We start from the raw sequence: 13024 nt of genomic DNA, 5'->3' as shown, positions 1-13024 counted from the left end.
AAATTGCCCAAAATGACCCGAAATGCCCCGAAATGACTGCAGGACTTCCCGCTGCTGCGGCCATTGTGACCACAGTGACCCCAAATGAATTTCAGTGACCCCAAGCAGCCCCAAAATGGCCTCAAAATGACCCAAAATGTCTCCAAATGACTGAAACGATACCAAAATGACCCAAAATGACGGAAAATTGCCCAAAATGACCGAAAATTGCCCGAAATGCCCCAAAATGACTGCAGGACTTGCTGGTGCTGCGGCCATTGTGACCACAGTGACCCCAAATGAATTTCAGTGACCCCAAACAGCCCCAAAATGGCCTCAAAATGACCCAAAATGTCTCCAAATGACTAAAACGACACCAAAATGACCGAAAATGGCCCAAAATGACCGAAAATTGCCCAAAACGCCCCGAAATGACCGCAGGACTTCCCGCTGCTGTGGCCATTGTGACCACAGTGACCCCAAATGAATTTCAGTGACCCCAAACAGCCCCAAAATGGCCTCAAAATGACCCAAAATGTCTCCAAATGACTAAAACGACACCAAAATGACCGAAAATGGCCCAAAATGACCGAAAATTGCCCAAAACGCCCCGAAATGACCGCAGGACTTCCCGCTGCTGTGGCCATTGTGACCACAGTGACCCCAAATGAATTTCAGTGACCACAAACAGCCCCAAAATGGCCTCAAAATGACCCAAAATGACCGAAAATGGCCCAAAATGACCGAAAATGGCCCAAAATGACCGAAAATGGCCCAAAATGACCGAAAATGGCCCAAAATGACCGAAAATGGCCCAAAATGACCGAAAATGGCCCAAAATGACCGAAAATTGCCCAAAACGCCCCGAAATGACCGCAGGACTTCCCGCTGCTGCGGCCATTGTGACCACAGTGACCCCAAATGAATTTCAGTGACCACAAACAGCCCCAAAATGGCCTCAAAATGACCCAAAATGTCTCCAAATGACTAAAACGATACCAAAATGACCCAAAATGACGGAAAATTGCCCAAAATGACCGGAAATGACCGCAGGACTTCCCGCTGCTGCGGCTGGACTCGCTGCCGGCCGCTCCGGCCACCGTCCTGGGCTTCTCCATGTTCAACACCAGCCACCGCTTCTACCCCGAGTTCGTGCGGAGCCTCAACATGTCCTGGCGCGAGAGCTGCGAGCTCGGGCCCTACCCCGGCCCCGCGGTGAGGGGGGACCCCAAAAACCCCGGGGGGACCCCGAAAAACCCGGGACAGGGAGGGGAATTTGGGGAGAAAGGCAAAAAATTCCGGGAGAAACGGTATAAAAATGGGGGAGGAACGAACGGATTTGCAACCCCCAAAACAACCCCAAAATCCCTGAAAACAACCCCAAAACCCCTGAAAATAACAAAAAAAAACCACCTAAAAACAACCCCAAAAACAACCCCAAAAATGCCCCCCAAAAACTGTAAAAACAACCCCAAAAACAACCCCAAAAACAACAGAAAAATCAACCACAAAAATACCCCAAAACAACCCTGAAAAAAACCCCGAAAACAACCCCAAAACCAACCCTGAAAACAGCCCCAAAACCCCCGAAAACAACCCCAAAAACGCCCCAAAAAAACTGTAAAAACAACCCCCAAAACAACCCCAAAAACCCCAAAAACAACCCCAAAAACAGCCAAAAATCAACCACAAAAATACCCCAAAACAACCCCGAAAAAAGTCCCCAAAACCCCGAAAACAACCCCAAAAACAGCCCCAAAAACGCCCCAAAAAAACTGTAAAAACAACCCCCAAAACAACCCCAAAAACCCCAAAAACAACCCCAAAACCAGCCAAAAAATCAACCACAAAAATACCCCAAAACAACCCCGGAAAAAGTCCCCAAAAACCCCGAAAACAACCCCAAAAACAACCCCAAAAACAACAACTCAAATTTGGGTTTTTTGGGGTATTTTTGGGTGTATTTTGGGGGATTTTGGGGCATTCTGGGTGGATTTTTGAGTGGATTTTTTGGGTGGATTTTGGGGTACTTGGAGGAACCCCAAAAATCTTGAAGGAACTCAAAAATCAAAGGAAAAAAAAGACAAAAAATTGGAAATTTGGAGTTTCAGAGAAACCAAATCCTTGGGAGTTTTTGGGTGGGGATGTGGGGACCCCAGACCCTCTTGGAGGAACCAAAAATTGGGGGAAAACCCCAAAAATCTTGGAGGAACCCCAAAAATCTTGAAGGAACTCAAAAATCAAAGGAAAAAAAAGACAAAAAATTGGAAATTTGGAGTTTCAGAGAAACCAAATCCTTGGGAGTTTTTGGGTGGGGATGTGGGGACCCCAGACCCTCTTGGAGGAACCAAAAATTGGGGGAAAACCCCAAAAATCTTGGAGGAACCCCAAAAATCTTGAAGGAACTCAAAAATCAAAGGAAAAAAAAGACAAAAAATTGGAAATTTGGAGTTTCAGAGAAACCAAATCCTTGGGAGTTTTTGGGTGGGGATGTGGGGACCCCAGACCCTCTTGGAGGAACCAAAAATTGGGGGAAAACCCCAAAAATCTTGGAGGAACCCCAAAAATCTTGAAGGAACTCAAAAATCAAAGGAAAAAAAAGACAAAAAATTGGAAATTTGGAGTTTCAGAGAAACCAAATCCTTGGGAGTTTTTGGGTGGGGATGTGGGGACCCCAGACCCTCTTGGAGGAACCAAAAATTGGGGGAAAACCCCAAAAATCTTGGAGGAACCTCAAAAATCTTGAGGGGACTCAAAAATCAAGGGAAAAAAAAAGACAAAAAATTGGAAATTCGGTGTCTCCGAGAACCCAAATCCTTGGGAGTTTTTGGGTGGGGATTTGGGGACCCCAGACCCTCTTGGAGGAACCAAAAATTGGGGGAAAACCCCAAAAATCTTGGAGGAACCCCAAAAATCTTGAAGGAACTCAAAAATCAAAGGAAAAAAAAGACAAAAAATTGGAAATTTGGAGTTTCAGAGAAACCAAATCCTTGGGAGTTTTTGGGTGGGGATGTGGGGACCCCAGACCCTCTTGGAGGAACCAAAAATTGGGGGAAAACCCCAAAAATCTTGGAGGAACCTCAAAAATCTTGAGGGGACTCAACAATCAAGGGAAAAAAAAAGACAAAAAATTGGAAATTTGGAGTTTCAGAGAACCCGAATCCTTGGGGGTTTTTGGGTGGGGATTTGGGGACCCCAGACCCTCTTGGGGGACCCCAAAACTGGGGGGAGACCCCAAAGAACTTGAAGAGACCCCAGAAAGTCTTGAACTGACCCTAAAACCTTGGAGGAACCTCAAAAATCGTGGGGAAAAAATGACAAAAAATTGGAAATTTGGAGTTTCAGAGAACCCGAATCCTTGGGAGTTTTTGGGTGGGGATTTGGGGACCCCGAACCCTCTCGGGGGACCCCAGACCCTCTTGGGGGACCCCAGGAAGGCCCGGACTCCCCGCAGCTGTCGGCGGCGCTGCTGTTCGACGCCGTGCACGTGGTGGTGGGCGCCGTGCGGGAGCTGAACCGCAGCCAGGAGATCGGGGGGCGGCCCCTGGCCTGCGCCGCGCCCGGGATCTGGCCCCACGGCACCAGCCTGATGAACTACCTGCGCATGGTGAGGGCCGCCCCGAAAAACCCGTAAAAAACACCCCAAAAACCCCAAAAACAACAGCGAAAACCCGGCGGGAATACCCCAAAAAACCCCTAAAAACAACCGCAAAAATGACCCCAAAAACACCCCTAAAAACAACCCCCAAAACGACCCCAAAAACCCCATAAAAACCCTCAAAACCCCAAAAAACAACCCCAAAAACCTAGTGGGAACACCCCAAAAAAAGTCCCTCAGAAACAACCCCAAAAACCCTGAAAACAACCCCAAAAACCTGGAGAATTTATGGAAAAAAAATTCGTGCAGATTTGGGGAAAAAATGGGGGGGCCTGTGCATGGTGAGGTGTGCCCCAAAAAACCCGAAAAAAACAAAAAAAAACAAACCCCAAAACAACACTGAAAACCTGGCGGGAATACCCCAAAAATAACCCCAAAAACAACCCCAAAAACCCCGAAGACAACCCCAAAAACAAGCTCAAAAACCCATAAAAACAACCCCAAAAACAACCCCAAAAATGCCCCCCAAAAACTGTAAAAACAACCCCAAAAACAACCCCAAAAATGCCCCCCAAAAACTGTAAAAACAACCCCAAAAACAACCCCAAAAACAACAGAAAAATCAACCACAAAAATACCCCAAAACAACCCTGAAAAAAACCCCGAAAACAACCCCAAAACCAACCCTGAAAACAGCCCCAAAACCCCCGAAAACAACCCCAAAAACGCCCCAAAAAAACTGTAAAAACAACCCCCAAAACAACCCCAAAAACCCCAAAAACAACCCCAAAAACAGCCAAAAATCAACCACAAAAATACCCCAAAACAACCCCGAAAAAAGTCCCCAAAACCCCGAAAACAACCCCAAAAACAGCCCCAAAAACAACAACTCAAATTTGGGTTTTTTGGGGTATTTTTGGGTGTATTTTGGGGGATTTTGGGGCATTCTGGGTGGATTTTTGAGTGGATTTTTTGGGTGGATTTTGGGGATATTCCGGGTGGATTTTTGGGGTAGTTTCAGTGTATTTTTGGGTGTATTTTGGGGTATTTTGGGGTATTTTTGGGGTATTTTAGGTTTATTTTTAGGGGTGTTTTGCACGTATTTTTGGGTGGATTTTGGGGTATTTTTGGGGTATTTTAGGTTTATTTTTAGGGGTGTTTTGCACGTATTTTTGGGTGGATTTTGGGGTATTTTGGGGGTGTGTGTTTTGGGGCATTTTTGGTGTATTTAGGGGTATATTTTTGGGCATATTTTGGGGTAATTTTGGGTCTATTTTGGGGTGGTTTTGGTTGGATTTTGGGTGTACTTTTGGTGTGTTTTTTGGGGTATTTGAGGGTATTTTGGGCATATTTTTTGGGTGAGTTTTGGGGGGATTTGGGGTATTTATGGGGTGTCTTTAGGGGTGTATTTTCGAGTATTTTGGGGTATTTTGGGCTGTATTTTTGGGGTATTTTTTGTGTATTTTTGGGTATATTTTGGGGCAGTTTTCAAATTTATTTTGGTGTACTTTTGGTGTGTTTTTTGGGGTATTTGAGGGTATTTTGGGCATATTTTTTGGGTGAGTTTTGGGGGGATTTGGGGTATTTATGGGGTGTCTTTAGGGGTGTATTTTCGAGTATTTTGGGGGATTTTGGGCTGTATTTTTGGGGTATTTTTTGTGTATTTTTGGGTATATTTTGGGGCAGTTTTCAAATTTATTTTGGTGTACTTTTGGTGTATTTAGGGGTATATTTTGGGGTATATTTTGGGGCATTTTTGGTGTATTTTGGGGCATTTTTGGCTGTATTTTTTGGACATTCTGGGTGGATTTTTAAGTGTATTTTTTGGGTGCATTTTGGGGTATTCCAGGTGTATTTTTGGGGTATTTTTGGTGTCTTTGGGGGTATATTTTGGGGTCTATTTGGGGGTATTTTGGGGCATTCTGGGTGGATTTTTGAGTGTATTTTTGGGTGCATTTCAGGGCATTTTGGGGGTGTATTTTGGGGTATTTTTGGTGTATTTGGGGGTATATTTTGGGGTCTATTTGGGGGTATTTTGGGGCATTCTGGGTGGATTTTTGAGTGTATTTTTGGGTGCATTTCAGGGCATTTTGGGGGTGTATTTTGGGGTATTTTTGGTGTCTTTAGGTGTATATTTTGGCTTTTTTTTGGTGTGTATTTTGGGGTATTTTTGGTGTGTTTAGGGGTATATTTTGGCTGTATTTTTGGGGTATTTTGGGGTATTTTTGGTGTCTTTAGGTGTATATTTTGGCTTTTTTTGAGTGTATTTTGGCTGTATTTTGGGGTGTTTTTGGTGGATTTTGAGGGGGATTTTGGGGAGGATTTTGGCTGCATTTTGGGTGTATTCTGGCTGTATTTTTGGGGTATTTTTGGTGTGTTTAGGGGTATATTTTGGCTGTATTTTTGGGGTGGTTTTGGGGCGTTTTGAGGGGGATTTTGGCTGTATTTTGGCTGTATTCTGGCTGTATTTTTGGGGTATTTTTGGTGGATTTTGAGGGGGATTTTGGGGAGGATTTCGGCTGTATTTTGGGTGTATTTTGGCTTTTTTTTGGGGTGTTTTTGGGGCGTTTTGAGGGGGATTTTGGGGAGGATTTTGGGTGTATTTTGGCTGCATTTTTGGGGTGTTTTTGGGGCATTTTGGGCGCGTTCCAGGTGGAGTACGACGGGCTGACGGGGCGCGTGGAGTTCAACAGCAAAGGGCAGCGCACGAATTACAGCCTGAGGGTGCTGGAGAAGGGCCGGGACGGGCACCGCGAGGTGAGGGACCCTGAGTGACCACTGCCGATAACCGACCCCAAACCCCAATACCTGACCCCAAACCCCAATAACTGACCCCAAACCCCGATAACCGACCCCAAACCCCAATAACTGACCCCAATAACTGACCCCAAACCCCGATAACCGACCCCAAACCCCGATAACTGACCCCAAACCCCAAACCTGATCCCAAATCCAAAATCCCAAACCCCAAAAGTGACCCCAAATGTGACTCCAAACCCCAAACCTGACCCCAGAGGAGAAGCAGTGCAGGATTTTGTGTGGACACTGCAGTGACCATTGCAAACCCCAAACCCCGATAACTGACCCCAAACCCCGATAACCGACCCCAAACCCCGATAACCGACCCCAAACCCCGATAACCGACCCCAAACCCCGATAACCGACCCCAAACCCCGATAACCGACCCCAAACCCCAAATCCCCCATTCCAGGAGAACCCGTACGTGATGCGCGTGGGCGGCGCGGGCGGCCCCGAGCGCTACGAGGGGCTCTGCGTGGACACTGCAGGGACCATTCCCAAACCCCGATAACCGACCCCAAACCCCAAATCCCCCATTCCAGGAGAACCCGTACGTGATGCGCGTGGGCGGCGCGGGCGGCCCCGAGCGCTACGAGGGGCTCTGCGTGGACACTGCAGGGACCATTCCCAAACCCCGATAACCGACCCCAAACCCCAAATCCCCCATTCCAGGAGAACCCGTACGTGATGCGCGTGGGCGGCGCGGGCGGCCCCGAGCGCTACGAGGGGTTCTGCGTGGACATGCTGCGCGAGCTGGCGGCGCTGCTCAAGTTCCGCTTCCACATCAAGCTGGTGGAGGACGGGCTCTACGGGGCGCCCGAGCCCAACGGCTCCTGGACCGGCATGGTGGGCGAGCTCATCAACCGGGTACGGGGAGAAACCCCAAAAGGAAAACCCCATAAGGGAAAAACCCCATTGGGAAAAATCCCGTAATGAAAATCCCATAGGGAAAAATCCTATAAGGGAAATCCCATAAGGAGCCCAGCGGCTCCTGGACCGGCATGGTGGGCGAGCTCATCAACCGGGTATGGGAACAACCCCATAACGGAAAACCCCATAAGGGAAAAATCCCATAAAGGAAAAATCCCATAGGAAAAAACCCCATGGGGAAAAATCCCGTAATGAAAATCCCATAGGGAAAAATCCCATAAGGAAATCCCATAAGGAGCCCAACGGCTCCTGGACCGGCATGGTGGGCGAGCTCATCAACCGGGTACGGGGAGAAACCCCACAACGGAAAAATCCCGTAACGAAAACCCCATTGGGAAAAATCCCGTAATGAAAATCCCATATAGAAAATCCCATAAGAAAAAAACCTGTAAGTAAAATCCCATAAAGAAAATCCCATAGGGAAAAACCCCATAAGGGAAATCCCATAAGGAGCCCAACGGCTCCTGGACCGGCATGGTGGGCGAGCTCATCAACCGGGTACGGGGAGAAACCCCAAAACGGAAAAATCCCATAACGAAAACCCCATTGGGAAAAACCCCGTAGAGAAAAATCCCATAGAGAAAAACCTCATAGAGAAAAATCCCATAAGGGAAATCCCATAAGGGAAATCCCATAAGGAGCCCAACGGCTCCTGGACCGGCATGGTGGGCGAGCTCATCAACCGGGTACGGGGAGAAACCCCACAACGGAAAAATCCCGTAACGAAAACCCCATCGAGAAAAATCCCATAGAGAAAAATCCCATAGAGAAAAATCCCGTAACAGAAATCCCATAATGAAAATCCTAGAGAGAAAAATCCCATAAGGAAAATCCCATAGCAAAAATCCCATAGGGAAAAATCCCATAATGAAAAATCCCATAATGAAAATCCCATAACGGAAATCCCGCAGAGAAAAATGCCATAGGGAAAATCCCATAAGGGAAATCCCACAGAGAAAAATCCCATTGGGAAAAATCCCATAAAGGAAATACTATAATGAAAATTCCATACAGAATATCCCATAACGGGAAAAATCCCATAACGAAAACCCCATAAGGGAAAAACCCCCTTGGGAATAATCCCATTGGGAAAAATCCCATTGGGAAAAACCCCGTAACGGAAATCCTGTGAAGGAAATCCCATAAAAGAAATCCCATACAGAAAATCCCATTGGGAAAAATCCTATACAGAAAATCCCGTAACAAAAATCCCATAAGGGAAAAATCCCATAAGGAAAATCCCATCCCAGTCTGACCCCCCATTTTTGGGGTTTTGGGGTCTCCAACCCCGGGATTTTTTGGGGTTTTTTGGGGTCCCTGACCCTCCGTTTTTGGGGTTTTTTGGGGTATTTTTTTGGGGTCCCTGACCCCCCGTTTTTGGGGTTTTTTTGGGGTCTCTGATCCCCCATTTTTAGGGGGTTTTTTTGGGTCCCTGACCCCCGTTTTTGGGTTTTTTTGGGGTATTTTTTTGGGGTTTTTTGTTTGTTTGTTTTTGGGGTGGTTTTTTTTTTGGTGTTTTTTTTTGTTTGTTTGTTTGTTTGGGTTTTTTTGGGTTTTTTTATTTTTGTTTTTTTGGGGGTTTTTTGTTGGTTTTTTTTAACCTAATTATTTGTGGATTTGTTGCACTGGTTGGAATTGGAAATTGTGCAGTGACCATTAGGACTTCTGATACTCTTCCTCAAGGCATCTCAGCCTTCCACTTGTACTGGATTGCTTATTTAAATTCACCTTTTTTATTTTAAAGAATTTAGATCTTGAGAAGCTGGTCTAGTTTCTGAAATGGAATTTGATTAAATGATTATATAACTTATTGACTATTATGATATGAACTGTCAGAGGTGATTTTAACAGAAATCAGAGGTTCCCCACCTGAGGTTCCCCAAGGTCTGGGTGTGAGTACTGGCAGACTTCAGCCACTGCAGTCTTGTGTCTGAGTATTCTGGGTCTGTAGAGTGTGGGGATGTGTTTAAGAAGAAAAATCAATGAGTTTTTGAGTGAAAATTAAAAATGAGGAGGGTATCATCTCTGAGTCTAAGATGTGCTTGAAATATCTGAAGTTTATGCAGCTGATTTGTTCATTCACAGTGCACAGAACTGAACCTTTGATAAGAAGACACTTTGAAACCAAAAGGTCTGAAACCTTTGAATATTCCTTCCTAGGCTGGACAAGGTTTTTGATTTTAATAGAGCTGCAGTAAGGATGCAGAACATAACCCCTTACTTCTCATGTGTGATACAATCCTCTCTGATCATGTTTGTTTAATATTCTGATCATGTAAAGTGTTAAATGGTCTTGACTTCGTTTAAAGTCAGGAATTGTAGCATCTGTCTTTAATTACCTGACAGCATTTTCGGAGTTCTTGTCAAATTCTGCCTTAAAGGAATGACACTTTCTGAGCAGATTTGGACTCCTTTGCCATATCTCCTTCACCACTTGTTGTCTGTATCCTCTTCTTGCACCTCAGCTTGGGAGATGCAATTTGCACCCCTAAGAGCAGCTGCCAGGGCTGTGTGTCCTGCACACCTCCAGGGTGGGAATGGCTGTGCTGAGCAGGGTGGTGCCTGTGGAGGAATTCTCATTCTGAAGCCAAAGGATGATCGAGGAACCCCGGCAGCAATTTAGGGAATTCATGTGCTGTGCCTCGGGCAAACACTGATTAATGAAACAGCCCCGGCCCCGAATTTGCTGAGGGAGGCTCTTTGTGGCAGATACATTGTGTATTTCGGCATTAATTGTCTGCAGTAACCAGGAAGTTCCTGATACTTCTGTAATTATGTATATGTATTATATTATCAATGCCAGAAAAGCCAGAACAGGTTCAATTCTTTCCATATGGAACAGGGTGGGACATGAAGGAAATGATGCCTCTATTCCTAATTCCCAGCCCTGCCCTCTACAGTCAATACACCATATAAATCCTATATATAAATATATATATATAAAATATCACATACTATATACACTATAATACACGATTACAGTATATTTATCTGTATTCCCAGGGTGAGGTGAGGCTCCTGGACCGGCATGGTGGGCGAGCTCATCAACCGGGTACGGGGAGAAACCCCACAACGGAAAAATCCCGTAACGAAAACCCCATGGGGAAAAACCCCATAGGGAAAAATGGTGTAATAAAAATCCCATAGGGAAAAATCCTATAAGGGAAATCCCATAAGGAGCCCAGCGGCTCCTGGACCGGCATGGTGGGCGAGCTCATCAACCGGGTACGGGGAGAAACCCCACAACGGAAAAATCCCGTAACGAAAACCCCATGGGGAAAAATCCCGTAATGAAAATCCCATAGGGAAAAATCCTATAAGGGAAATCCCATAAGGAGCCCAGCGGCTCCTGGACCGGCATGGTGGGCGAGCTCATCAACCGGGTATGGGAACAACCCCATAACGGAAAACCCCATAAGGGAAAAATCCCATAAAGGAAAAATCCCATAGGAAAAAACCCCATGGGGAAAAATCCCGTAATGAAAATCCCATAGGGAAAAATCCCATAAGGAAATCCCATAAGGAGCCCAACGGCTCCTGGACCGGCATGGTGGGCGAGCTCATCAACCGGGTACGGGGAGAAACCCCACAACGGAAAAATCCCGTAACGAAAACCCCATGGGGAAAAATCCCGTAATGAAAATCCCATAGGGAAAAATCCCATAAGGAAATCCCATAAGGAGCCCAACGGCTCCTGGACCGGCATGGTGGGCGAGCTCATCAACCGGGTACGGGGAGAAACCCCACAACGGAAAACCCCATAAGGGAAAAACCCCATTGGGAAAAACCCCGTAGAGAAAAATCCCATAGGGAAAAATCCCATAAGGGAAATCCCATAAGGAGCCCAACGGCTCCTGGACCGGCATGGTGGGCGAGCTCATCAACCGGGTACGGGGAGAAACCCCACAACGGAAAAATCCCGTAACGAAAACCCCATCGAGAAAAATCCCATAGAGAAAAATCCCATAGAGAAAAATCCCGTAACAGAAATCCCATAATGAAAATCCTAGAGAGAAAAATCCCATAAGGAAAATCCCATAGCAAAAATCCCATAGGGAAAAATCCCATAATGAAAAATCCCATAATGAAAATCCCATAACGGAAATCCCGCAGAGAAAAATGCCATAGGGAAAATCCCATAAGGGAAATCCCACAGAGAAAAATCCCATTGGGAAAAATCCCATAAAGGAAATACTATAATGAAAATTCCATACAGAATATCCCATAACGGGAAAAATCCCATAACGAAAACCCCATAAGGGAAAAACCCCCTTGGGAATAATCCCATTGGGAAAAATCCCATTGGGAAAAACCCCGTAACGGAAATCCTGTGAAGGAAATCCCATAAAAGAAATCCCATACAGAAAATCCCATTGGGAAAAATCCTATACAGAAAATCCCGTAACAAAAATCCCATAAGGGAAAAATCCCATAAGGAAAATCCCATCCCAGTCTGACCCCCCATTTTTGGGGTTTTGGGGTCTCCAACCCCGGGATTTTTTGGGGTTTTTTGGGGTCCCTGACCCTCCGTTTTTGGGGTTTTTTGGGGTATTTTTTTGGGGTCCCTGACCCCCCGTTTTTGGGGTTTTTTTGGGGTCTCTGATCCCCCATTTTTAGGGGGTTTTTTTGGGTCCCTGACCCCCGTTTTTGGGTTGGACCATTTTCGGGGCGGTTTTCACGCAGTTTTAGGGGGGTCTCCGGGCCCAGCGCGGGGGTCTCACTCGGCGTCCCCCCAGGGCCGCAAGCCGGGGTATTTCTCCTTCCTAGACCCCTTCTCGCCGGCCGTGTGGCTCTTCATGCTCCTGGCCTACCTGGCCGTCAGCTGCGTGCTCTTCCTGGCCGCCAGGTGAGGGGGGACGCCCCAAAACGGGGCCCCGGAACTGGGGGGGACACCCCCAAAAACGGCCCCAAAAAAAAGGGAGGGAGGAGGCGAAAATCCTGGGAAAACACCCCCCAAAAAACCCTGGAAATGCCCCAAAATTGGGCCAAAAACTGGGGGACGGCACCCCAAAACGGGGTTGGGGATTGGGGGGGACACCCCAAAAAACGGCCCCAAAATAAAGGGAGGGAGGAGGCGAAAATCCCGGGAAAACACCCCCCAAAAAACCCTGGAAATGCCCCAAAACTGGGCCAAAAAGTGGGGGAGGGCACCCCAAAACGGGGTTGGGGATTGGGGGAGGACACCCCAAAAAACAGCCCCAAAAAAGGGAGGGCGGAGGCGAAAATCCCGGGAAAACTCCCCCCAAAAAAACCCCGAAAATGCCCCAAAACAGGATCGAGAATTGGGGGGGGGACGCCCCAAAACGGGGCCCCGGAATTGGGGGGGACACCCCAAAAAACAGCCCCAAAATAAAGGGAGGGAGGAGCGGCAGGGAGGAGGCGAAAATCCAGGGAAAACTCCCCCCCAAAAAAACCAGCTCCCAAAAAATTCATTTTGGGTGGTCTCAGGTTAATTTGGGGTGGTCCAAGGCTATTTTGGGGTGGTCCCAAATTAATTTGTGCTGGTCCCAGACTAATTAAGGGTGGTCCCAAATTAATTTGGGGTGCTCCCAGGCCAGTTTGGAGTGGTCCCAAATTAATTTGGGGTGGTCCCAGATTTATTTTGGGTGGTCCCAGATTAATTTGTGCTGGTCCCAAATTAATTTGTGGTGGTCTCAGATTTATTGAGAGTGGTCCCAGATAATTTTGGGTGGTCCCAAATTAATTTGGGGTGGTCCC

At 46.7% G+C, this 13024-nt stretch overlaps 2 protein-coding genes across 2 annotated transcripts; both read left to right on the top strand.

Moving 5' to 3' along the window:
• The first annotated feature begins 990 nt into the window (after positions 1-990).
• On the top strand, positions 991-6352 carry LOC120512158 (glutamate receptor ionotropic, kainate 5-like). Its single transcript, XM_039730165.1, has 3 exons — positions 991-1194; positions 3434-3586; positions 6230-6352. Exons 1-3 carry the CDS (start codon positions 1096-1098, stop codon positions 6350-6352), a joined length of 375 nt encoding a protein of 124 aa, XP_039586099.1. The 5' UTR covers positions 991-1095.
• A 690-nt stretch (positions 6353-7042) lies between these two features.
• LOC120512157 (glutamate receptor ionotropic, kainate 4-like) lies at positions 7043-12152 on the top strand (the record flags this gene model as incomplete). The annotated part of the gene is made up of 7 exons (XM_039730163.1): positions 7043-7243; positions 7757-7804; positions 7945-7992; positions 10310-10358; positions 10958-11034; positions 11147-11194; positions 12043-12152. Coding segments are annotated over exons 1-7 (560 nt in total), but the record flags the coding sequence as incomplete, so codon positions are not given.
• Positions 12153-13024: the final 872 nt, after the last annotated feature.

The sequence above is a fragment of the Passer montanus genome, unplaced genomic scaffold (genome assembly GCF_014805655.1).
Source record: "Passer montanus isolate IOZ18808 unplaced genomic scaffold, ASM1480565v1 scaffold701, whole genome shotgun sequence".
Classification (NCBI taxonomy): Eukaryota; Metazoa; Chordata; class Aves; order Passeriformes; family Passeridae; genus Passer; species Passer montanus.
The sequence above is the reverse complement of the archived record's forward strand: the minus strand, read 5'-3'. Positions and strand labels throughout refer to the sequence as shown.

Excerpts from the sequence above, each read along its gene's own strand:
- LOC120512158 (XM_039730165.1), top strand. The coding sequence starts at position 1,096 with ATGTTCAACACCAGCCACCGCTTCTACCCCGAGTTCGTGCGGAGCCTC. Across the intron at positions 1,195-3,433 it reads GGCCCTACCCCGGCCCCGCG|CTGTCGGCGGCGCTGCTGTT; the intron begins GTGAGGGGGGAC and ends GACTCCCCGCAG. Across the intron at positions 3,587-6,229 it reads TGATGAACTACCTGCGCATG|GTGGAGTACGACGGGCTGAC; the intron begins GTGAGGGCCGCC and ends GGCGCGTTCCAG.